This window comes from Aquarana catesbeiana, linkage group LG08 (assembly GCF_042186555.1).
Source record: "Aquarana catesbeiana isolate 2022-GZ linkage group LG08, ASM4218655v1, whole genome shotgun sequence".
NCBI lineage: Eukaryota > Metazoa > Chordata > Amphibia > Anura > Ranidae > Aquarana > Aquarana catesbeiana.
In genome coordinates, this window is record NC_133331.1 from 145,102,333 (window position 1) to 145,128,752 (window position 26,420).

At 45.4% G+C, this 26,420-nt stretch overlaps 1 protein-coding gene across 1 annotated transcript; it reads left to right on the forward strand.

Moving 5' to 3' along the window:
- Positions 1-1,957: 1,957 nt before the first annotated feature.
- Positions 1,958-26,005, forward strand: LOC141106098 (beta-microseminoprotein-like). The gene is made up of 4 exons (XM_073596531.1): positions 1,958-2,110; positions 3,481-3,592; positions 6,793-6,898; positions 25,784-26,005. Exons 1-4 carry the CDS (start codon positions 2,108-2,110, stop codon positions 25,893-25,895), a joined length of 333 nt encoding a protein of 110 aa, XP_073452632.1. The 5' UTR covers positions 1,958-2,107; the 3' UTR covers positions 25,896-26,005.
- The last annotated feature ends 415 nt before the right edge of the window (positions 26,006-26,420 follow it).

Consider the following 26,420-nt stretch of genomic DNA (forward strand, 5'->3'; position numbering starts at 1 on the left):
GAGCACACAGTCCAGATAAAAACACAGTCATGTGTAAACTGCATAGTCTAATTTTAAAAGGTAAAAGCCCAAGTCTCATCCAACCTCAAACACAAAAGGCTCGTACACACGATACGAAAATCAGATGGAAAAATTCGTACGACGAGCAGTCTGCTGATTTTCGGATCGTTAGTACGGTGCCTCTAGACAGCTGATTTCGCTTTTTTGGCAGAAAAAATCTGGGTGTGCAGACTATAAAATTTTTGTCGGATGTGAACTCAACGTCTGATTTTCATTTCATTAGTACGGTTTTTGTACGAAAAAAATCGTAAGAGCAAGACTACGCATGGTCAGAAACGAAAGAATACATACAAATCTAGTCAAAACATTACGTCACTTCTGACGTTGTATTCAGTCATACGAAAATTTTGCATTCTAAGTAACCTCCTCACTTTTGAGATGAGACTAGCATGCCACAAAAAACGGACGTTCGGTCGTCCGAAAATCTAAGCGTGTATACAAGGCTTTAGACCCCATACACACTATTAGATTTTCTGCAGATTTTTGTCTTCAGATTTACCAAAAACATATAATATGAGGTCAAACCTTAAGAGTGTCAATTTGTATGCAATCAGACAGGCCCTTGCACTACATGGTTTTGGTAAATCTGAAGACAAAAATCTGCAGAAAATCTAATAGTGTGTATGGGGTCTAACTGGAAGGCCCAGCATTTGTGTTGGAAACAGGCTCAAGGTTCACATACCAGCTAGAAGTCTCGCTGGGATCAGCTGTTGGTGTCCTGCAGGAAAGGCACACATCACTGTGGTGTGTAGTAAAGCTGGAGCCCACCAAGAAGATGGCCACTCACAGGATGAAGACAAAAATGCGGCAGAGCAAGGGAGATGACGTGGCCACTCCGGTGTCCTGTCAGAATACCGCTACCCATTAAAGTGTAACGGAAGTGACGTTCCAAGCAAAAAATGTTTACTGCGCATGCCCAATGCGTTCCAACATGGCCGCTATGCATTCCAATAGGTTTACTAATCTGACAGAACATGAAGGCAGCAGTGGACATCTTCTTACACCCAGGCAAATCTTCAATTTCCCACTTATTTTAGGAGTAAACTCACCTTATATACTCAAATACAGTATTTTTCAATCTGTGACGCTGTTTTCATGTTGCATTTGAAAAGCAACGACAAGCCTGCAGGTAGAAGGTAGCGATGGCCATCTTGGTAACCCTGCACTGCTCAGCGCCAAACTGATTATATAGTGAAATAGACTATTTCACTCGGTCGCGGTGAAACAGTCTATTTCAGTATATAAGGTGAGTTAACTGCCAAAATAAGTGTGAAATTCAAGACTTGCCTGGGTGTAACAAGATGTCTGCTGCCGCCTTCGTGTTCTGTCAGATTAGGAAACCTATTGAAACGCATAGCGGCCATGTTGGAACACATAGAGCATGCGCAATAAGCATTTTTGTTCGCAACGTCCACTTCCGTTGCATTATCTGATGGGTAGCAGTATTTTGATAGAACACCGGCAGGCCATGTCAGAGGAAGGGGAGGGACCAGGGGGGCTCTCTCTCCAATCAGATAACACGTTTCAAAGCTCCCGGCTTCTTTGTCAATTCTCATTTTCCCATATAATAATAATAATCTCATTAAAAATCACCGTCCATAAAGTATATGCCATTTCAGCTGAATATTACTTTGCTCTACAGTTGCTTCTTATTTTAAGGTCTAGCTATGACTTACATTCACCTTGGAGAAATACAGTTTGAAGATGCTGGATTTGAGTAGATTCAGATTGTAGTACACATCTTTATTTCATTAACCTCTCACAGCATGTGAAGCCTCAAGAATTAGGAACTAGTAGTACATTTCAAAGATCAATCATTTTATTCTCTGCTGTCACATTTTTCTCTTATTACTAATCAACTAACATATTTCCAGCCAGCCTGTTAAATAAACAGTTTGGTTTGTACAGCTATTGTGCAATATATTGACCCTGAATCCAGATCAAATTTCAGATAACCATTTCTTTGGAGGTCAGTCTGTATATAAATACCACAGTACAATGCTCAGACAAGTCATTTTCAGACAACGATATACAGAAGCAGCTAAAGATGGTGAGTTGGTGCTTATTATTTTCCGTGTTAATATCCAATGTACAGTAATACCCAATTTCCTTAAAGTAAAACTATTTTTTTTTTCATTTTGGATAGAGCAAGGGAGGGTTATAAGCCCTGTCAGATTTTTTTTTTCGCCATCCGTGTTCCATTGCGGAGATTTTCCTTCACTTTCTGTTCCATAGCCAAACAGGTAGTGAGAGGAATTCCCTGAAAATTAAGGGAATTCCTTAGGGACCCCCAGGTCACTAGAACTAGTGTCCCCATTGGAAGATTTTCCTTCTATTACTTCTAGGGACAACCCAAAATTTGGGATTTGCTTTTACTTTTAGTGATAAAGGTAAACAGCACAAATTGAGAGGGTGAATCTTCCTAATGGGGGCACAGACAGCAATAAAAACTGACAGGTGTTCAATCCCTCTCCACTCTATTCAAAACTAAAAAAAAAAGTTTTTGCCTTTAGTTGCACTGAAAGAATACAAGTGGTCATCTGTAGATGATAGGTTTGAAAAAATCCTCTTTTTACGAGAGCTGCATACTGTATTCTGTACAAGCTTGCCACAGGTTGTCCACCCTGAGATGGATAAGAAGAATGGGTAGAATGGATAATTGGAGAATGTTTTCTAATTAGCTTCTCAAGTATTATCACCCTTCAGCCCCATAGTAGTCAGTGTTCTAAAATTACCCCCTGTGCCTACTAATAATAATAGATATAGTGGCTGCAAGTTCTTTTCTCAGCTTTTAACTTTACATTTAATTTCCAAGCATTTATTTAGGATGGATCTATACATATGCTGCATTTCCTGTTTATGGCATTGTCTGTAGAGCACAAAAAAGCTAACCATACTACACACTGGAAAGAAAATCAAGTTCCAAATGTCACTGAGGTTTTAAACTTAGTTAAAAACAACTTTTCTTTTGAGAGAACCCTTGCATACAAATCAGGTCGCAGTGAGCTATTTGATAAGCAGTGTAAACCATGGACTGACTGGTGCACCTAAGGTCATAAAAACCATACAATATAGGCCCAATGGAGACAACAGGAGTCAATGTACCAATGTAAAGGTATTGCCCTACTGCATGCTTGTCTAGATCATTGTACTACTGAAGTTCCACACAACGTGCCGAGTCAGAAGAGGGGAGGTTTGTCTCTTATTATGTATACTATGTATTTGTTGAAATGCGCTAGGTACCTTTTTGACCTTTCTTCTGTAATCATCTTCTTCATTCTACTTGATTGTTTGTCGCCCCCCCCACCAAAAAAAAAAAAACAGCCACCAGCTGCCACTGATCTAGTATTTGTACCCTTTGTACCACAATAGAATTATTGATAAAATAAAGCTAACAATTCATTGTATTTCATTCCACAGAAGTATCTTGTGACTGCTCTACTTTGTGTGGGATTCATTCTTGCTGTGTGTGATGCAGCCTGCTTTCAGCAACCTCCTCCAGAGCGAGAACCTGGTCAGAAACCCTTAAGGAGTAAGTCATATAAAAATAATTTTGTTTAAGACAAAGGTTATTGTAAAATGTAAATTATTATCTATTCTCATTGTTAACCCATAACACCCTAGCTTAACATGCTGGAGCAGCACACCTCCCAACAGAAAAATCACTGGTGATGCAATCTTATCATGACGTTTCAGTGTTAAGTATACTTGAGGGTGATGTGAGCACAGCAAAAGACCCTTGGCCAAAGATCAATATCTTTTATCCGGTCTATTGATATCCTGTAAATCCCAAATAAAGGTTTAACCGCTTCAGCTCCGGAAGATTTTACCCCCTTCCTGACCAGAGCACTTTTTGCGATTCAGCACTGCGTCGATTTAACTGACAATTGCGCAGTCCTGCGAAGTGGCTCTCAAACAAAATTGATGTCCTTTTTTTTCCCACAAATAGAGCTTTCTTTTGGTGGTATTTGATCACCTATGCGATTTTTATTTTTTGCGCTATAAACAAAATAAGAGCGACAATTTTGAAAAAAATCGCATTATTTTTTACATTTTGCTATAATAAATATCCCCCAAAAATATATAAAAAAAACATTTTTTTTCCTCAGTTTAGGCCGATCGTATTCTTCTACATATTTTTGGTAAAAAAAAATCGCAATAAGCATTAATTGATTGGTTTGCGCAAAAGTTATAGCGTTTACAAAATAGGGGATAGTTTTATGGCATTTTTATTAATAACTTATTTTTTACTAGTAATGGCAGCGATCAGTGATTTTTATTGTGACTGCGACGTTATGGCGGACATGTCGGACATTTTTGACACATTTTTGGGACCATTGTCATTTATACAGTGATCAGTGCGATTAAAAATGCACTGATTACTGTGTAAATGACACTGGCAGTGAAGGGGTTAACCACTAGGGGGCGGGGATGGGTTAAGTATGTCCTAGGGGAGTGATTCTAACTGTAGGGGGGATGGGCTGTGTGTGCCACTACGCTGATCACTGCTCCCGATGACAGGGAGCTGTGATTAGTGACACTTGTCACTAGGCAGAACGGGGAGATGCTGCTTACATCAGCATCTCCCCGTTCGTCCTCTCTGTGAGCAATCACGGGTAACCCCGTGGCGATCGAGTCCGCGGGACCCGTGACCCGACTCACAGAGCTCCCGGCCGGCACGGCGGGGAATTCAAATGGACGTACTTGTAAGTCCATTTGCCCAGCCGTGCCATTCTGCCGACGTACATCGGCGTGTGCCGGTCGGGAAGTGTTTAACAATGTATAACTCCTTTAGTATACAGCATATTACAAAGTTATAACACTTAATACAGAAGTTAAGTCTCATTAAAAGATTTAAGAGTGTGAACATGCCTTAACCTTGGGATATGGAAGAGTTTTTAAAAATTGTTTCTCTAGAAGTCTAGAACCATAATGGCTGTGATATCTGTGTGTGGTCTCCAAACATTGATAAATAAATGCTTCAGAGAGAGAGAGACCATAATTGAATAATTTTATGACATTTATGTAGGTTTAAAACCTTTTGCTAAGTTTAAACAGATTTTCACATATCAGAATCTCAAGCGTCACCAACTCTACTTTGATTCTAAATAATATACAGTCTAAGTTCTGAAATTCAATAAGTGGTCACATTCTTGGGGGGAGTGTTTAACTGGGGGTATGATCCACATTCCTTCACCTGACCCCTGAAGCAGGAGAGTACTTTTATTTGTTTCCCTTTTATTATAAATAACTGTTTAATTTGTATGTATGATTTTGTAGCCTACTGTAAGTTTGCATATATTGACCAGATACTTGGGATATCAAATATGAAATTAATATGTCCCTTTTTGAGTGATGTAACTAGTTTGGAATTGGAGCAATTTTTTAAATCTTTTGCACAAATGTAAAAATCTTAATTTTTGCCAATAAAATTACTTAAACCCCCAGAACATTATTTACTGTATTATTTGAAATCATAGGCTCTGTAGGATAAAAAGATAGTTGCAATTTTTTATATCATATGATATTTGCGTGTTTATTAAACAAAAATTTTCAGGAAAAAAATAAAATAAAAGGAATTTTAGTGAAAACACACACAATATAATACCCATTTTAGGTAAAATATAAAAGATGATGTTGCCTGGAGTAAATAAAATACATTTTATTATAATTTAATTGTTTTTAAACTTTTTTTAAATGTATTTATTTATTTTTACTTTTTTTAGGGTTATTAAACCCCCATGTGATAGCAATGGGCAGGTAACAGGTACTCTTTTACTTTGAAGCCAGGAACCGACTGAACAAACGGAGCGCGTGATTAACAGTTCATTCTTTGGATGTACTAGTTGAACTAGATAAAGCAGTGGTTATCGTGCCACAATTCACTGTCAGGTCATGATTTTGCGCATAGCTTAGCTATGATACATTAGGTTAAAACGTACAGCAACTAAACACAAAAAGAAAAATGTATTATATTTACCAATTTGTTAAGGCCTAGAAGGTCACATGGCTGGCAGGCTCCCTCGCCTCTCTGAAAAGTAATCAGTGGTTGACGGGCATTCAGGAGGTGATACTGCTTTTTTTTGTTTAGATCCAAATGGGTACTTTACATTGAAATACGGTACTGCAAATGCATGCCTGTCACTTGACTTCATTGGGCTAACTTGACAGATAGTGCCCCCTCTCAAACTTGACATGCTGAGTCAGAATTTCCAACCACAAAGCAAAATAGAAATGTTGCTGCCACAGCAATGTGTACTCGCCCCTTCAGCCTCCATGTAAATTTAAAGGCAGGAAGTTGAGGCCTGCAATAACGCAGATCAACTGCCTATTTTTACCACTCCTGTGTGAGCTAAGCCTAAATGTGGTTAGTAATTTTTAGGGTGGCTCCACTCTATGGAGGAACAATGGAGACACCCTTGGACAACAGCATTGTCATTCTGGGGAGAGGGTAGTGTTAAATGTACTGGCAGAACTAAGTCTAGTTCTATATTCAGATAAAGAACATTAATTTATGACCTCGTCCTTCCAGCAGTAGCTTCCATTTGACCCATATTAAAAAAACTGAGTAGCTTTTTGGAAATTGAATGTTTATTATACTTTCAGAACAGAAACAAGAAGGGGACTGCAATAAAGTTGACAGAGACCTTATTAGTAGATTTTTATTTGTTTCTTTGTTTTGCAACTCTGGACTTTCTTTTTTAATGATATACTTATGTTATTTGTTTGCAGGATGTCGTTATAAAGGCAAGCTACATAAGTTTGGCAGTGAATGGATAACAGAGGATTGTATGGATTGTTCTTGTCGTTCTGATGGCTCCGTGGGTTGCTGTAATAAGTAAGTATTATTTTAGTTTTAATTGTTCAATCCAAATTGAGTTTCAAATATACTTTAATATTATACAAAATGTGCTTTCTAAGATGAGAACCAACTGTAAGGATTTATTTCAGCATGCATTGTTCACTTCTATGCAAATTAGGACTTGCGCCACTATGAGGTCGTTGCTAGAATTTCATGCACTCGCTTCATGGCATCACTAGTAAAGTTGTTCTAAAGACTGCAGTAACATAATGGGGGTTATTTACAAAAGGCAAATCCACTTTGCACTACAAGTGCAAAGTGCACTTGAAATTGAACTGAAAGTGCACTTGGAAGTGTAGTCGCTGTAAATCTGAGGGGTAGATCTGAAATGAGGGGAAGCTCTGCTGATTTTATCATCTAATCATGTACAAGCAAAAATGCTGTTTTTTATTTTCCTTGCATGTCCCCCTCAGATCTACAGCAACTGCACTTCCAAGTGCACTTTCAGTGCAATTTCAAGTGCACTTTGCACTTGTAGTTTGCACTTGTAGTGCAAAGTGGATTCGCCTTTCGTAAATAACCCCCATTGTCTTATTTATCACAAGAGAAGGCTTTGCTACTGGTGACCAATGAAAGTTAAAAACCTACAGCAAAGTCCTTTGGTGGAAATTGCAAAATACATTATGGTCTTGTGGCATATGAATAATACGCAGGCCCTTTTCCAGAAAACGAGTAGCAAAAACACAGTCCCAATATTTTTTTCTTCTCTATGCTTTTATATACTGTATAAAGCAGTGGCAGCCAGTCCATACGTTCCCCCCCCCCATCCATGCATCCGGCCCTTCTAATCTACATGCAGGGTGCCGGATGCATGGATTCCCGAACAGGGTTTATTTATTATTTTTGAAGCTTGTGATTAGAGCCAGAGGCTCTAATAGGCTTCAAAAAAGGGTGGGCTCGAGCCCACCCAGTTATGTGACAATAGCGAATGAATATTTGCTATTGTCACACTGATTCTCCTCCAAGCCAATCAGGAAGCGGGTCGTGAGACCCGTTTCCCAATTGGCCGAAAGGAGAAGTGTTCCAATTGGCCTAGGAGGAGGAGGGAGGAGACGACGTGATGCTAAGGAGGAGAGCAAGGGGAAGCCGCGGCCAATGCCATAGATGGGGTAAGTGCCGGGCTGGGAAACCTCCGACTGACCGACCGGACGGGGGGGTTGTGGATGACCCGACCCATTACTGTGGGTGCACTGTTTTCCGCACCCCCGAAATACACCACCAGCCACTACTGGTATAAAGGCTATTGTTTCTGGTGGTTAGACTAAAATACAGTACTTAGATTTCTGTAATGGTTGAATGAATTATATTTTATATATATATATATATATATATATATATATATATATATATAAAACAAGAACTGACTGTAATGGCCAATGCACTATGCAATGCTCAATGCCACATTCAGTTCAGTATAAAGAAGTGCATCTGTTGGTTAGAGTAATACAAAGAGACTGAGATAAGGAAGGGAAGAAAGAAAAGAAGGAGAGGAAGAAGAGAGAGAAAAGAATACAAATAAGAGAGAGGCTTAATGGTGATAGGGAGGCTGGGGTGACCTAGGTTGGACCCCATATTCTAGTCCAGTTTGACAGCTGGGTCCACTCTGTATCAGGAATGCTGACAGTGGTTTCTGTATAAATGAAGCCCGCAAACAGCGGTTAGTGCTTAGTTTCACACTCAGCTATCAGTTCACACTGCAGTTAAGACATGAAAGTCTTTATCAAACCCTAACATATGCAGGGCTGCTGTTAGAAATCATAGGGCCATATACAGCCTACCTGACAGGTCCCCCTTACCCCGGCCGTAAGGGACTGAGGACAGTCCCTTTCTCTGTAGCCTCAGCTGCACAGATGAACGAATAGGAAGCACCCCCAGGCTTCCTGCTCCTTCACAAACTGAAGCACAGTAAATACAATTTGCTATGCTTCAGTGATAAATAGGGTTGTACCGATACCGATATATCGGTACCGATACCGAGCATTTGCTCAAGTACTTGTACTCGGGCAAATGCTCCGATGCTTCACCCGATACCTGGACAGTCAGGGTGATCGGTGCCGAGTGGGAGTTACAAGCACTGATCACCCTGTATAGATTTCAATAAAGCCTGACAGCCGTTTCTCCGCTTCTCTCCCCCCGCTTTCAGCTGCTATAGTGAAATCTACACAGCGGTGATCAGTGCTTGTAACTGCCCCCAAAGCTGCACCGATCACCGCTGACTGTCCCTGTATCCTCCTTCAGTCCCCCTCTGTTCTTCTGCTGTCCCCCTCAATGTCCCCCTCCGTGCTGCTGTCCCCCTCCCTTCTCCTCCGTGTCCCCCTCTGTTCTGTCCCCCTCCATTCTCCTCCTTTCTGTCCCCCTCCGTTCTCCTTCGTGTCCCCCTCTGTTCTGTCCCCCCTCCGTTCTCCTCCGTGTCCCCCTCCTTTCTGTCCCCCTCCCTTCTCCTCCATGTCCCCCTCCTTTCTGTCCCCCTCCATTCTCCTCCTTTCTGTCCCCCTCCATTCTCCTCTGTGTCCCCCTCGATCTTTCAGGATGGAGAGCGGAGATAGGAGCCAGTAAATCTGGCTCCTTTCTTTTGCGAATGAACAGTCAGTGATAACTGACTCTGTCCATTCACATAACTGAAACATCGTAACCTGTGATTACGATGTCTCAGTTTATGAATGGAGAGTGAAATAAATGGCTTAATATTGTATAAAAAGCCTTCAATAATGATGATTCTCGTGAGATGAATTTTGGAATTATTTCTGCTTGAGTCAGCTTAAATCAAACTGTGTGTTTTATTGTACACACATAAAACTTGGAAAATACTTACAAAAATAGTACATTCATATTCAGAATTAGTGTTGTTTCATATATGCAAAAAATGTTCAAATATAGTTCATTTGTTTAAAGATCTGAAAAGAATTCCTAAAATCATTAGAACATGTGCTTCCTTTGTATAAGCGCTTCAAAGATGGCCGATTAACTTCTTGTGTCCTGGAAGGAATTCTGTATGCATAGAATAGCTGTGTCTTGAATAGGTATATGTGGCTTGGAAGCAGGAGATGTAAGCAAAGAGGCAGAAGGCTGTTTATCCTTTGAATATATGAACTCAGTCTTTCAAATTCGCGCCCAAACACAAATTCCTCCCATACACTCCCCTTTCTCCTCCTTCCTAAAAGTGGGGGCTAGAGTAGATATACAAGCCTCTTTAACATCTGTTTCACTTTAACCAACCCTCTAAACATGAAACCAGATATATGTGAGAGACTATCAGACTAAACATCAGACCATTTAAAACATAAACGCATATATCAAACAAAGTATCGGTTACATAGGAAGATTTTCAACCCATACATATATTATTTACAAAATCCATCAAATTCTGACAGGGTCTTGACCTGCAGTCTTAGTCAATGAATCGCCATCTGGATATCACTAGCTCAAAGTCTTATCATTCACACAAATATGGAAAATGCATATTCTTTTTAATAAAGCCAATTAAAATTTAGATATTAAGAATATAACAGAGAGGAGCCTCTGTCTCCTCTCCATTCATTTTCAGTGCAGCTGAGGCTGCTGAGAAGGGGACTGGGAAACATGTGTCCTCAGTCCCTTTCCCTGTCTCAAAGAGGAGATGTCAGGGGTCTGTTAAGACCCCTGATATCTTACCAAAGCCCCCCAACAGGGCTAATAATAGTAATAAAAAAAAAAGAATTGCAATAAATAATAAAAAGAAATTAATTGTAGAAAATAATAAAAAATAAAATAAAAAACACACTGACACTGTCCACTCCCCCCCCCCCCTCTTTATAAAAAGAACGCATTGTAAAAAACACATAACGAAATAAATTGTAAAAAATAATAAAAAAAAATAATTGTAAAAAATAAAATTGTAAAAACAAAAACAAAAAACTACTGACACACGTGCCACTGTCACATTAAAAAAAAGGTCATCGGTATTGGCGAGTACTTGGAAAAAAGTATCGGTACTTGTACTCGGTCTTAAAAAAGTGGTATCCGGACAACCCTAGTGATAAACGAGCACAATGATTGGTACCAATCGCTCACCGTATTAATGCAGGAAAAGAAGGGGCCAGTAAATGACATATTTACCAGCCCCTTCCCCTGCTCAACATCCCATTGTGTGCCCGTAGCAGGTCCCGGCGGGAGAGGAGGGAAGCTGGCAGCACTGCGGGGAAAATGGGCACACAGGGGGACCCAGACAGCACATCGAGGGGGTGCATGTGCTAGAACCAATCCCACTGCAGTTCAGACAGCGGGGGCAAGAGGAGGAGCAGTGCTGCAGGGGGAGGTAGAAGAGGATTCATGTCTGCATTGAGACAGTACAATCAGACCTCCTGCTCAGCAGGTGCCTGGGCCCCCCTTTGGAACTGATGGGGCCTGGGCCCTGTACAGGAGGACTGGCTGTACTGCCTTATCAGTGGCCCTGAACATACAGTATGTCTTCTGTTAAATCTCATGGGGATTCTAACAGCATCCACTGCTCAAGCCCTGAATAAGGAGGAGGCCTTTCCCCCAAAATGTGCTGGCTGTATTTCATTCTCCTAACCCATAATTGTTTAAAAAAACTTTTAAATTATATGAGCTTTTGTAAAAGGCACTTCTCAATCATGGGCTTCCGCAGGAGGGGGCAAGGGGGGTCAAGTGCCCCTCCCCCCGGAATCCAGGGCCAGATTAGGAGCATCATGGGCCTGGTGCTGAGGATTTTGGTGGGCCTTTTTATGGAAACAAAATGAAAATGCAAACATTTTTTGCTAAAACAAATTAAATATACTCCAATAACACCACCAATACCACTTGCTATGCGGTCTCTCACTAACAGCAACATAGGGCGACCACATTTCCAAACTGCCATTCAGGGACATCCCCCCTTCTCAAAAAAAGATGAGGGGGGATGTAGTCTCAGGGTTAATGGGGAAATAGGTGGCGGGGTTGATTTTTCGGGCAAATGGCTGGTGTTAGCACTTAAAATCATCCTGACACTATGCTTGATATGGCGTCAGGATGATCAAATTCCATTATTTCTATTACTACATTGTAATATATAGTGAAATAGTTCAACTCACCATGATGCACAATCAGTGGGAACCTGAGCTTGTTACTTGCCACCATCGCCTGCCACTAGATGCAGTATGCCAGATGTCACCCATAGCCTGCCATCAGATGCAGTGTGCCACTTGTCACCAGCAGCATACCACCAGATATGGTGTGCTACTTGCCACCAGATACAGTGTGCCCCTTGCCACCGACAGCCTGCCACCAGATACAGTGTGTCACTTGCCACCAGCTGCCTGCCACCCGATACAGTGTATCACTTGCCACCAGCAGCCTGCCACCAGATACAGTGTGCTACTTGCCACCAGCAGCCTGCCACCAGATACAGTGTGCCACTTGCCACCAGCAGCCTGCCACCAGATACAGTGTGCTACTTGCCACCAGCAGCATGCCACCAGATAAGGTGTGCCACTTGCCACCAGATACAGTGTGCCACTTTCCACAAGCAGCCTGCCATCAGATACAGTGTGCCACTTGCCACCAGCAGCCTGCCACCAGATACAGTGTGCCACTTGCCACCAGCAGCATGCCACCAGATACGGTGTGCCACTTGCCACCAGCAGCATGCCACCAGATACGGTGTGCCACTTGCCACCAGATACAGTGTGCCACTTGCCACCAGCAGCCTGCCACCAGTTATGGTGTGCCACTTGCCAACAGAAGCCTGCCACCAGATACAGTGTGCAACTTGTCACCAGCAGCATGCCACCAGATACAGTGTGCCACTTGTCACCAGCAGCCTGTCACCAGATACAGTGTGCCACTTGCCACCAGCAGCCTGCCACCAGATACAGTCAGAAGCCTGCCACCAGATACAATGTGCCACTTGCCACAAGCAGCATGCCACCAGTTACGGTGTGCCACTTGCCACCAGATACAGTATGCCACTTGCCACCAGCAGCCTGCCACCAGATACGGTGTGCTACTTGCCACCCACAGCCTGCCACCAGACACAGTGTGCCACTTGCCAACAGCAGCCTGCCACCAGATACAGTGTGCCACTTGCCACAAGCAGCATGCCACCAGATACGGTGTGCCACTTGCCACCAGATAGTGTGCTACTTGCCACCAGATAGAGTGTGCCACTTGCCACCAGCAGCATGCCACCAGATACGGTGTGCTACTTTCCACCCACAGCCTGCCACCAGACATAGTGTGCCACTTGCCAACAGCAGCTTACCACCAGATACAGTGTGCCACTCGCGACAAGCAGCACGCCACCAGATACAGTGTGCCACTTGCCACCAGCAGCCTGCCACCAGATACGGTGTGCTACTTGCCACCCACAGCCTGCCACCAGATACAGTGTGCCACTTGACACCAGCAGCCTGCCACCAGATACAGTCAGCAGCCTGCCACCAGATACAGTGTGCCACTTGCCACAAGCAGCATGCCACCAGATACGGTGTGCTACTTGCCACCCACAGCCTGCCACCAGACACAGTGTGCCACTTGCCAATAGCAGCCTGCAACTAGATACATTGTGCCACTTGCCACAAGCAGCATGCCACCAGATATGGTGTGCCACTTGCCACCAGATACAGTGTGCCACTTGCCACCAGATACGGTGTGCCACTTGCCACCAGCAGCCTGCCACCAGATACGGTGTGCTACTTGCCACCCACAGCCAGCCACCAGACACAGTGTGCCACTTGCCAACAGCAGCCTGCCACCGGATACAGTGTGCCACTTGCCACAAGCAGCATGCCACCAGATATGTTTTGCCACTTGCCACCAGATACAGTGTGCCACTTGCCACCAGATACAGTGTGCCACTTGCCACCAGCAGCCTGCCACCAGATACGGTGTGCTACTTGCCACCCACAGCCTGCCACCAGACACAGTGTGCCACTTGCCAACAGCAGCCTGCCACCAGATACAGTGTGCCACTTGCCACAAGCAGCATGCCACCAGATACGGTGTGCCACTTGCCACCAGATACAGTGTGCCACTTGCCACCAGCAGCCTGCCACCAGATATGGTGTGCTACTTGCCACCCACAGCCTGCCACCAGATATGGTGTGCCACTTGCCACCAGATACAGTGTGCCACTTGCCACCAGCAGCCTGCCACCAGATATGGTGTGCTATTTGCCACCCACAGCCTGCCACCAGATACAGTGTGCCACTTGACACCAGCAGCATGCCACCACATACAGTGTGCCACTTGCCACCAGCAACATGCCTCCAGATACAGTGTGCCACTTGACACCAGCAGCATGCCACCAGATACAGTGTGCCGCTTGCCACAAGCAGCCTGTCACCAGATACAGTGTGCCACTTGCCACCAGTAGCATGCCACCAGATACAGTGTGCCACTTGCCACCAGCAGCATGCCACCAGATACAGTGTGCCACTTGCCACCAGATACAGTGTGCTACTTGCCACCCACAGCCTGCCACCAGATACAGTGTGCCACTTGACACCAGCAGCATGCCACCAGATACAGTGTGCCACTTGCCACCAGCAGCATGCCACCAGATACAATGTGCCACTTGCCACCAGCAGCCTGCCACCAGATACAGTCAGAAGCCTGCCACCAGATACAATGTGCCACTTGCCACAAGCAGCATGCCACCAGATACAGTGTGCCACTTGCCACCAGCAGCATGCCACCAGATACAGTCAGAAGCCTGCCACCAGATACAATGTGCCACTTGCCACAAGCAGCATGCCACCAGATACAGTGTGCCACTTGCCACCAGCAGCATGCCACCAGATACAGTCAGAAGCCTGCCACCAGATACAATGTGCCACTTGCCACAAGCAGCATGCCACCAGATACAGTGTGCCACTTGCCACCAGCAGCATGCCACCAGATACAGTGTGCCACTTGCCACCAGCAGCATGCCACCAGATACAGTGTGCCACTTGCCACCAGCAGGCTGCCACCAGATACAGTGTGCTACTTGCCACCCACAGCCTGCCACCAGATACAGTGTGCCACTTGCCACCAGCAGCATGCCACCAGATACAATGTGCCACTTGCCACAAGCAGCCTGTCACCAGATATAGTGTGCCACTTGCCACCAGCAGCATACCAGCAGATACGGTGTGCCACTTGCCACCAGACACAGTGTGCCACTTGCCACCAGCAGCATGCAACCAGATACAGTGTGCCACTTGCCACCAGCAGCCTGCCACTGCCTACAGGACTCTGCCCGGACGGATAGAAGGGACAGGGCCTGCATAGTCAATCAAATTCCTGGAGCCCTCACCCCTCCTGAGCTGGGGTGGTATGGCCGTGTGTGTGTATGCCAGGAGTATTGATCAGACCAAGTTCTACAGGGGGGTTGTGTGTGCAAGTCTTTGGGCTCACACTGGTGTGCTGCAGTCGGCCGCACTGCTTGTGTATCTGCAGGTTTAGCTTGCAGTCCTATTGATATATATCAGGTTGCAGGTTTTTGCTGCATTTTCAGACAGTGCGCCAAAGATAAGATGAAGCATGTAGGAATTTTGGTGCGCTTTCAGAAAATGTAGAAAAAACAAACAACATAATAGAAATAAATAGGACTGTGGGTAAAACACAGGAAAACTGTGGATACACCAGCAATGGGCCAAATTACAGCAAATCAGTGTGAACCCACCTAAAAGCACAAGGGACCGAGCACTACCACAGGCTGATGACAAAATTCTGAACACTTTGGCTACAGTTATAAGAGCTACTGCTGGAGAAAAAAGTTAAAAATGAGGGGAAGAGTCACTGTGCTCACATTTGGATGGTCCCTGGAGGCTTATCTCTCAGAGATATCCTGTTCACCTTCTATCTGCTGGTGTTCTCTTCATAATTTCCCACCCACATGGCTCCTTCACTGCACAGACTTCACAGAGGGAGAGGGGAAAGGCAGAGCCACTCAGCCTCTCCTATTTGTGCAGGGGGGGAACTGTGCACTGTGACATTGTGATAAACACAGTAAGCAAACACAAATGCAGCCAGACACCTTACATTTACACACAGCTTCTCCTGTCCCCTAGAAGTTTATGGACAGGAGAAAATCGAGCTTATACTGCTGCCTGGGTGGGCCGATTTTAAGGCAGGGGCCTGGAGCTGCAGCTCCATCAGCCCCTATGTTAATCCGGCCCTGCTGGAATCAGCAGAGTGTCCACACACTAGGGAGGAAAGTGCAGAAAAGTAAAGTCAAACATGATAAGAGAATGTTCACATCACAGAAGCTCAGCCTTATTTATTGTGGGGCTGACACCTGGATCTCCTTTCCTGCTGTCACAGGCTGCCCAATCGCTCTTATCTTCTGTTATCAGCGAACAGAAAAGCCCGGAGCAAAGCAAATGAAATGACATAGGCGGAGGGCTTACATGACTGGGGAAACAGGGTAATAGTATCAGGAGAGGGAGTGTATCAGGTTGGTGCTGGGGGGAGGGGTTGGAGAGGAGATAAAAGGGAGGCCCCTCCCTATGAGTCATCACAGTTTTGGGAAAAGTTCAGCAGAAGCATGTCAGAGGTGGAGCAGCTCTTGGCCCAGCTCAGGGAGGAAGCAGCGTTTCAGGGTCTCCTGTTGGATGCAGGACACTTTGGGGCTTATTCTAACAGGAACAGCAGCAGGTGATATTACAGGGGGGAGGTAGGGCAATCGGGCGTGTAGGCCCAGGCCGCTGGAGCGATTTTCTCACCGGACTGTCACTCTAGGCCACAGCGTCAGTTGGGGGGTACCCTGTCAGGGACTCCCGACGGGACCCCCGGCCTAGTGGGCAGCAGCGCGGGATGGGGGGAGTCCTGTGCGGTCTCCCCTCCAGCACAGGAGGTCACCAGGAGGACAGTCTGGGGGCTCCGGGGCGGCATTGCGGCCTACTAGGCGGTGGAAACAGGAGGGCACGGGCCCCGCCCCTAGCGCTACGTCAGTCGGCCTGAGGCCTACCATTGAGGAACAAAGCAAAAGGGGTTCCCGGGCTTTCTTATGCACCGCCAAGGGACCTTAGGAGGAGCAGTGGGGGACAGCCGGGGAGGACTTCCAGGCAAGCGGAGGCCAGCAGGACTGAGGCCCCACACACTGGTCCTGGTAAGGCCGTCCAGAAGCCGGTGAGCGGGTACCCAATGCGGGGGGGTTCGGAGGTCAGCGGAACCATCGGCAGATGGTGCTGTTATGCCTGGCGGGCTCTCATCAGAAGAGGAAGAGGGGTCTGGACAGAGGTCGGCAGGAGAACTGGGAGTCGGAAGAAGAGGCTGCTCCCCCCTCCAGCAGTGCAGTGCAACGTCGTTGGAAAGCAGATGGTCGGCTGATGGGGCAACTCCTGTGCAGCCCAGTAAGTCACCTTTACACTTATATCATGAGGGATTGTCTGTTAGCATAGGGCAAGAGGGCAGGACAGATGGGTCCGGCGGGAAGGACGGCAGTGGCTGAGGCAGCTGGGGGGGCTGCGGGGTTACTGGGTTTTCTTGATGGGACATAGGAATTGATGCAAAAGTTGGGGCATGCGGATAGAGCCCCAGCTGTCAGCCTGGGTCCCACCAGCAAGAGTAGTCGGCCAAGCCATTTTGCTGGGGGGTGCGGTAGCTCCGGTAGTTCCGGCCTTGACAACATGCCCGTCACAGGTAACACAGGTGGGGTTACGCAGGGGACGACCAAGGTGGTGGTGGCGGGGGAAGCTGCGGGCAGACAGGAAGTCATCAGACTAGCTGGTTCTGCAAAATGCGAGGTCTATGTTTACTATGAGGGGCCATTGGGTGCACACTTGAAGCCTGAAGTATGAGAAAAGATGTGGTAGGGTGAGTATGCGGAGATTTTTTCCCTGCTGCAGTTAGCAAAAATTTAACCTGGATAGGGTTAAACCGGATCATTCAAAGGAGGACGGAGAGAAGAGGGGATACCGGTTGATCCCGACGACATTTGCCAACTGGCTGCAGGAGTTTTACCATCAGTGCAAGGGTGAGTGGGGAAAAAGAACCCCGAATACTGTTCGGCACTCTTTTGTTACTAGGATTTGATAGGGGAGGCGGATAGAGCTTACGGGGGCACGGAGTGGCTGAGGTATGTTGAGCATTTTCGTCAGTGGAGAGTTATCCGGCCGGCGTTGAGATGGGACCATAAGGACATCAGCCTGTGACTGTGCTTGAGGACGGCTGCGTGGGCTCCGCACCAGTTAATTTTCAGGGGAGGCCGGTGGACATTCGGCTCAGGGACAGGCGGCCGGCAACAAAAAAGGGGTATGCTGGCAGTACAATGCTAGGACCTGCACGTTCAGAGGAATGTGCCGGTACAAGCACTAGTGTTCAGGGGTAGATGGTCTCATCAGTCGTCCAGAGGTTGCAAGCAAGGAATAGGTCGTGCTGGAGAGGCTGGACACAAGAGGGAGGACCACAGTGATGGTGAAAAGGATGTGGCCGTTTTCTCGGTAGGTATCCGGATTGGAAAGTGGCTCAGTTGCGGGATTCAGGTTTCACAGCTGGCGTTAGGATTCCATGTATTTTAGAGGTGATTCCACGGTGTCTTGCACTTTGTGATCGGCCATGCGACAGCCAGATGTAGTTTCTGAGGAACTTAGTAGGGAAGTCGCATGGAGGGCCCCTTTCCGTCTGCACTGTTTCGCTGATTTGGTAGTTTCCTCTTTGGAGTAGTGCCAAAGTAGGAGCCCAACAAATTTAGGTTGATTCACCACTTTCTTTTCCAAAAGGGGGTCGGTTAATGATGCCATTGACCAGGAGACATGTTCGGTGAGTAGTACATCGTTCGCTGCTGCGGTGGGTTGGGTGCGTCATTACGGCAAGGGGGCATTGATGGCAAAGGTGGAGGTGGAATCAGTTTTTCGGCTACCCCCAGTTCACCCGGATAGCTTCCGGTTGCTGGGGGTGTCATTGGAATGAGTAATTTTGCGTCGTCCAATGCCCACCGATGTGTTGCTATGTATTCCTGTGCACTATTTGAGCAATTTAGCTCAGTTGTGGGAGGGGTTGTAAGGGATGTGTCGGGCGGGAATTCGATCATCCATTACCTGGACGATTTCATTTGCATGGTACCAGCTTCTTCCAGAATCTGCGCGGGGCTCCTGGCTACGTGGGAACACAGAGCGGACCGGTTTGGAATTCCGGTGGCACCTGAGAAGACGGGGGGGCCTAGCACGGTCATCACGTTCCTGGGCATTGTCTTGGACTCTGGTGCAATGGAACGCAGGTTGTCGGTAGATAAGCTGGCGAATTTAAAAGGGGATATTGCAGGTGTGATTGGTTTAAGCGTGGTCATCACGTTCCTGGGCGTTGTCTTGGACTCGGGTGCAATGGAACGCAGGTTGTCGGTAGATAAGCTGGCGAATTTAAAAGGGGAAATTGCAGATGTGATTAGTTTACGCAAAGTCAGCTGCGAGCACTGCAATCGTTCGGGGGTAAGCTGAATTTGGCATGTCACATTCGGCCAATGGGGGCGGGTTTTTCTATCATTGGTTTTTGGCAAGTACAGCCGGGATCAGGTTTCCCACGAGCGTTGTGCGCTTGGTTAAAGCGCACAGGGAGAACTTGAGGGTATTTTTTGTTTGGGAATCCTTTCACGGACAGGCTCTATGGATTTTAGGGCCCGTTAGCAATTTTGACATGGAAATTATTACAGATACTGTTGGCTCTACGGGTTTTGGGGTTTTTTATTCCAGGGTCAGTGGAGTGCTGGACCATGGCCGTGGTCATGGCTTGAAGCGGGAGTTAAGAAGAATTTAGTGTTGCTGGAATTGTTTCCGGTGGGGCTGGCGGTGGAAATTGTGGGGTGCTTCGTTCAGGGATCTGAAGGGGATGGAAGGAAGGGCTGGCGTTCGTTCAAAAGGCTGGTGAAGGGTCAGCTGGCCTGGCAGTTCGTTTACTGGTGTTGTATTTCAGGTGAGGCATAGGGAAGAGGGGGTGTCCACTCCTGCTGTGAATATGAAGTTAGCTGGTTTAGCTTTCCTATTCAAATTGCAAGGTCAACCTGATTTCACACAAGATTTTGGGGTGAGACGGGCGATTAAGAGTTACCGGCGATCGGTGGCCCGCAGGGATGCCAGGAGACCAGTAACCTTTGTCATGATGCGGGGTATGGTAGCATATTTGGGGGAGTGTGTTGATCTGAATACCAGGCCATCTTGTTCAAGGTGGCCCTTTTTGTTAGCGTTCTTTGGGGTGTTTCGGATAGAGGAGTTGGTCAGTCCTTAAAAAGGTTCATGGGGGAATTGGGGGTCACGAGGTTATATGTGGAGATGATGGGTTGGCTTTATTTTTGCGTAGATCGAAGACCGATCAAATGGGTAAAAGGGAGGTCAGTACAGGTGCTCCAGTGCCAGGATCACTGCTGTGCCTCATGTAGATGGATCTACTGTATCGCGCTTTCATATTGTTGATGATTTTTGTAAGAAAATGTTTACGGGCATTGGGGTGGGTAGAGAAGGAGTTTTCCTCTCATTCATTTTGGATAGGGGCTGCTACGGAGGCAGCCAGAAGTGGACTGGATGTGGATTCGGTAAAAGCGTATTGGGTGGTGGGAATCAAGGAGGTCCCAGACAGCAGTTCGGCCTCAACTTGTGGTTGGGTTGTGAAGTATTAGGGTGGGGAGGAGTTTGATGTTAGGCCCTGCGTGGTATGGAATACTATTTGGTCATGGTGTTGGGTTTGCTCTCTTATAATTTCAGAATCGGTGGCAGGAATGGTCTGGATAATGGGTCATTCCTAGGTGTTCTGGGGGGCCAGGAGGGGTGAGGTTGGGTAAGAAGGCAGGCATATGGGTTTTTATAGACGGTAGGCTGTATTCGTGGTTGGGAGTCCCTGGGATGTTATGGGGTAGGATTGTTACTGAAGTGTATCGGTATGCAAAAAAGGGACAGGCTGCCCGACGTTTTTGCACGTGGGCGGCAACGGTTTGGGGGTTAGGTCCATGTTGGACATTACGCGGGACATCAAATTCGATGTGCGGCGGTTATTGAGGGACTTTCCTGGCATGGTCATTGTTTTGGTCGGACATGGTGGCTCGTACAACATGGCGGATGGCCAGGTCGGTGGAAAGGGTTAGTAGGGCCAGGAGAAAGATTAATAGGGATGTGAGCAAGTTCATGGTTAGGCATGGGGGATTGGCTATTAGGCACGTGGAATTGGAGTTTGAGATATAGAGATACCTGAGGGCAGATGGGGTGTATTTGCATGAGGTGGGTATTGACATGTGGGTGTTCGGATTACAAGAGGGTATTTAGAGAGCACTTCGGGTGTGGAGGGGCACCCATAGGTAAGGTGTTTCCTTTGGGTGCTGTGGCGGGTGTTGGTCTTTGCAGGGGAAGGAAGATATTTCAGAAGGAAGAGTTCAGGAACTATCGTTGCTATGGGTCCTGATGGTGGTTTCCAGCTAATGGAGATTAGCTGGAAAGTGTTAATGGGGGCACTGCGGTTAGTGGTTGTCTCTGAGCCAGCATGTCGGCTTGAGGCCTATTAATACACTTGGAGAGGTACCGCAGTGCAGTATTGTTTTTCCACAGATGGTTATGAAGTTCCTGCAAAGACCAACGCTAGGAGATTGATGGGTTGATTAACAGATGTTTCAATGTTTTATGTTAATTTGAATATATATATTTGTTTAAATAAATTAGGCTGCTACGGCCTTGTTAACTCCAACCTTGGTGTGGTCTCAATTAATAAGGTAAGGTTAAGAGGTTGGGGTATATAAGTGGTGGTAGAGTTACCTCTGTTATACAACAGTCAAGAAAAGCCCGGAGCAAAGCAAATGAAATGACATAGGCGGAGGGCTTACATGACTGGGGAAACAGGGTAATAGTATCAGGAGAGGGAGTGTATCAGGTTGGTGCTGGGGGGAGGGGTTGGAGAGGAGATAAAAGGGAGGCCCCTCCCTATGAGTCATCACAGTTTTGGGAAAAGTTCCCGCCCACCCTCCCTTTGGCTTCATTGTTTTTGGCTGTTTTGTATTTCTTGCTTTTCATTTCGGACAGGTTCGTTGAATCCTGCAATGTCGTGGCAGTGGCGGGTGTTGGTCTTTGCAGGGGAAGGAAGATATTTCAGAAGGAAGAGTTCAGGAACTATCGTTGCTATGGGTCCTGATGGTGGTTTCCAGCTAATGGAGATTAGCTGGAAAGTGTTAATGGGGGCACTGCGGTTAGTGGTTGTCTCTGAGCCAGCATGTCGGCTTGAGGCCTATTAATACACTTGGAGAGGTACCGCAGTGCAGTATTGTTTTTCCACAGATGGTTATGAAGTTCCTGCAAAGACCAACGCTAGGAGATTGATGGGTTGATTAACAGATGTTTCAATGTTTTATGTTAATTTGAATATATATATTTGTTTAAATAAATTAGGCTGCTACGGCCTTGTTAACTCCAACCTTGGTGTGGTCTCAATTAATAAGGTAAGGTTAAGAGGTTGGGGTATATAAGTGGTGGTAGAGTTACCTCTGTTATACAACAGTCATGCTTCTGGAATGTGTCTCCAATTGCAGGACTGCGGACCTGTCAGCATAGACTGTGTATCTCCTTACACTGTCACCATGATTAGACATCTGGCTGAACCTTCTGTTATCATGTGAAGAGATTTAACACTTTACTTCCCTGCATGCTTTTGCTTGGCTACTCTTATGCCGCGTACACACGATCGGACTTTCCGACAACAAAACCGTGGATTTTGGTTCGAAGGTTGTTGGCTCCAACTTGCCTTGCATATAAATGGTCACACAAATGTTGGCCAACAATTACGAACGTGGGAACATGGTGTGGTACAAGACGCACGACGAGCCGAGAAAAAGGAAGTTCAATAGCCAGTGCGGCTCCTTCTGCTTGATTCCGAGCATGCGTGAACTTTTGTGCAACAAACTTGTGTACCCTTATTTGGAAATTCCGACAACAATGTTTTGGTGGAAAATTTGAGAACCTGCTAGCTAACATTTGTTGGCAGAAAGTCCGACAACAAATGTTCGATGGAGCATACACACGGCCGGACTTTCAGCCAACAAGCTCACATCCAACATTTCCCGTCGGAAAATCCAACCGTGTGTAGGCGGCATTAGGGCTCCTTCACATGTGTGGAACCGACTGTTGCTCCTCTGAAAAGATCCATGCTTGGATCTCTGTTCAGAGCTGTTTAAGAGGTGGTGAGGAGGCAATAAGTTGCCTCCTCACCACCTGATTTAACCCAATAATTGCCATACGGTGGCCACATTGAACTACATTATTCTTTTTCACAGCACCACCCACTAAAAGCAACATGCTGTTTAACCAGTTTTATCAGTGCTGCCAATCAGTGCCCCCTCTTAGTGCCCCCTATCAGTGACCATCAGTGAAGGAGAATAACTACTTATTTGCAAAATTTAATAGAAGCTAAGCAAAACTTTTTTTTTTAATTGTCAGTCTTTTTTGTTTGTTTAGCAAAAAATAAAAACCCCAGTGGTGATTAAATACCACCAAAAGAAAGCTCTATCTGTGTGAAAAAAATGATAAAAATTTTATTTGGGTACAGTGTTGCATGGCCGCGCAATTGTCATTCAAAGTGCGACAGCACTGAAAGCTGAAAATTCGCCTGGGCAGGACAGGGGTGAAAGTGCCCGGTAAGCAAGTGGTTAAGCACAGCAACATAGCATAAAGATGTAATTGTGCATTGTAGTAATATAACTGAACAGAAGTGACTCCATTTTGTGCGGCCATAAAGTCATATAAATTCATATATCTTAACTTGCATCAGACTCAAGTTGAGTCAACTAGTTCTGTTGTTCAGCTTGGTAACAGGTTTTCTATAAAGCACACATATAAGAAAATATAGCTTGCGTAAGCAGTTTTATTCTGTACCATCTAAATAAAGAATTGTGGCTCAGTATGTCTGGGCCAGCTTTCCTGTGTAATGAGACATGAAACAGTGAAGCAGAACTCATGACTATGAGTCATGAAAGCAGGTGGCATAAGTTACTCTAGTGATCTATGTCAGCCATTTTGTGAAAGGTTAATCATCTGACCATTAATGATATGTAATGATATGTAATGATATGAAATGTACACCCCTGTATTAACCACTCCCATCTTCCATATTATGATTGGTTAGTGATAACCATATATAAATTGTATACCCACCCAGAATAAAACAGATAGCTTTGGACATAACCTCTGCATCATCTCTTTTTGTGTTCACCAAGAAGCTGAGAGGGTCTTGTGAGTGTGGTAATTGCTGTAATTATACCTAGCTGGTCTTGTCAGGTATACGGAAATACCGTTTTATTCCCTTCACCCATAAAGCTGCTGTTGTGCCCATAAAGATGCTATTGTACCCTTATAGAATTTAAGATCTCCACTGGCTTAAGCCAATGCTGCACCATGCAGGTGTAGTTTTTTTGTAATTGATCGATTGCCTAATTGTATGTTTATTTATACCTTCACTTGCTGTGGTCGCAGCATATTTTGTATGGTTTTGTATGTGGCTCAGATCGCCAAGGCAAAACCAGGTACATTCTCCCCCCCCAAAACGTGGCAAATGTGGCAGTGGAAGGGGGATAATGTGATAAAGCCCCTTCCCTTCATGAAATTGTTGAAAAGGGGCGGCGCATGGGTGACCTTAAAATGACGCCCCCCCTGAAAAAAGTTCTGTGGACGGTCATGTTCTTAATACTCCCTAGTTCTTTAATGGAAGAAAAATTTGTTTTTCATAAAGTCAAAGAAACCTGGCTCTATTTTGACATGCAAATCACAGTGGTTTAACCAAGTCCATTTGGTTTACATGGACAAACATTTGGCAGCACTGCATCATAGGTACAGTGACTATCATTCGCATGTCACCCTGCATGGATACACACACTGTTTGTGTGGATTGCAGACACAATCATATCATCCTCATGTAGTATGTTCACTATTCAACAATCCTTCACCCCACTGAATAAACTTCTGCTGGGGTGGGGGGCAGTTTTTTACGTTTGGTGCTAGAGGACCATAGGCACAATTCACTAAGCGATACGTTACCGCATCCGAGTATGTGGTAAAATAACACACAGTATTCAGAAAAAAAACTGTGTAATTCACACAAACTCTCCTTAAAATCTTGCATGTGTTACCCTTTCGAATTATGCCTTAAATACCGCATGAAACCATGCGGTAAGTTATCGCAAGCATCTGATGATGCTTTTCCAAAAAAGTGTAAGGCAGCCAGCAATTTAGTCATGGCTGGTATGGATGGCTTCTCTGGGTTGAGGGCTCAAGGTACCCTATGAGTTGGGTATAAAGCTCCATGATAAGTGGCTTGGATAACCTGAACTTCTGCAGGGTATCAGCATCCATGCATTGATCCAGTAGTGTGTGCTCCTTAAAACTTCTTTCCTTTAAAAGGACCACTTGCGATCTTCTGCATTGCTTTAAATTCCAGAAGACTGGATTCAAAGGGGTCCATCATATCTGATGCCATCTGCCATCCTCCAGAAACAACTCCTGAATAAAATCTAGCTGACACCTGCTCCAGCTTGCACTTTCCCACCTTTTTTTTTAAACCAATCACTAGGGGGGCTGACCATTGCCATAGTTATCACAAGCTTTGACCAGTACTTAAATACTGCTTGCATTTATTTCCATTGTAAATTTACTTTAATGCCTTTTTTATGCTGTATTTAACAAGCTTTTTTGGTGTTTGCGATAAATACCGCATACAAGCAATAGTGAATTGACATTTTCATTACTTAAATACTGCTTGCATTTATTTCCATTGTAAATTTACTTTAATGCCTTTTTTATGCTGTATTTAACAAGCTTTTTTGGTGTTTGCGATAAATACCGCATACAAGCAATAGTGAATTGACATTTTCATTATCGCATTACTGTATATGGTCTGTACCTTTACACTTATCTCATGAGTCTTGCTTTATTATGTTATTAGGCTCGGCTTACCCATGGACTTTGACAGAAACAGATGTGAATATATTGAAGATATGAAAACATGTACCTGGAGATTGGTTTCCAAGGAGGATCCTACAAAGGATTGTTATTAGCCTGTGGTCTATTTTAATACATCCACCATCACCAGGGCAAGAGATTAAACATGATAATGTCCAGAAATACATACTGTATGTGGAATAAGAATAAACAATGACAATGTCTAGATGTTTGTCTTGCTCTTGTCTTTTCTGATGTAAGGTAAAGTCAACAGGTGCCGCTAAAACTCCAGTATAAAGACATGGATCCTGTAGAAAGGGGGTCAGCAACCTGTAGATCACAAACAGGTGACTGGTAGATCATAATCTGTGCTTACTGACCCACCATTCCAGAGCATTAAACAGAGTGCAATGCGGAGGGACTACTTGTAAAGTTGGAGCTGTAGTGGGGAGGAAAAGCTGCTTAAGCCGATGTCTCCTCTGTAGTACTGGCTCCTGTCCCATGTGGAGTGATACTAACTGCACTCCACCTCTTATCCCAGCTAGTGGTCTCCAGAGTGGTGCCAACAGCAGGGAAGAAGAGATCTTCAGGTCAGTGTGAAGCAATACACTGGGCATGATAGTATAGGGCTGCCTTCACAC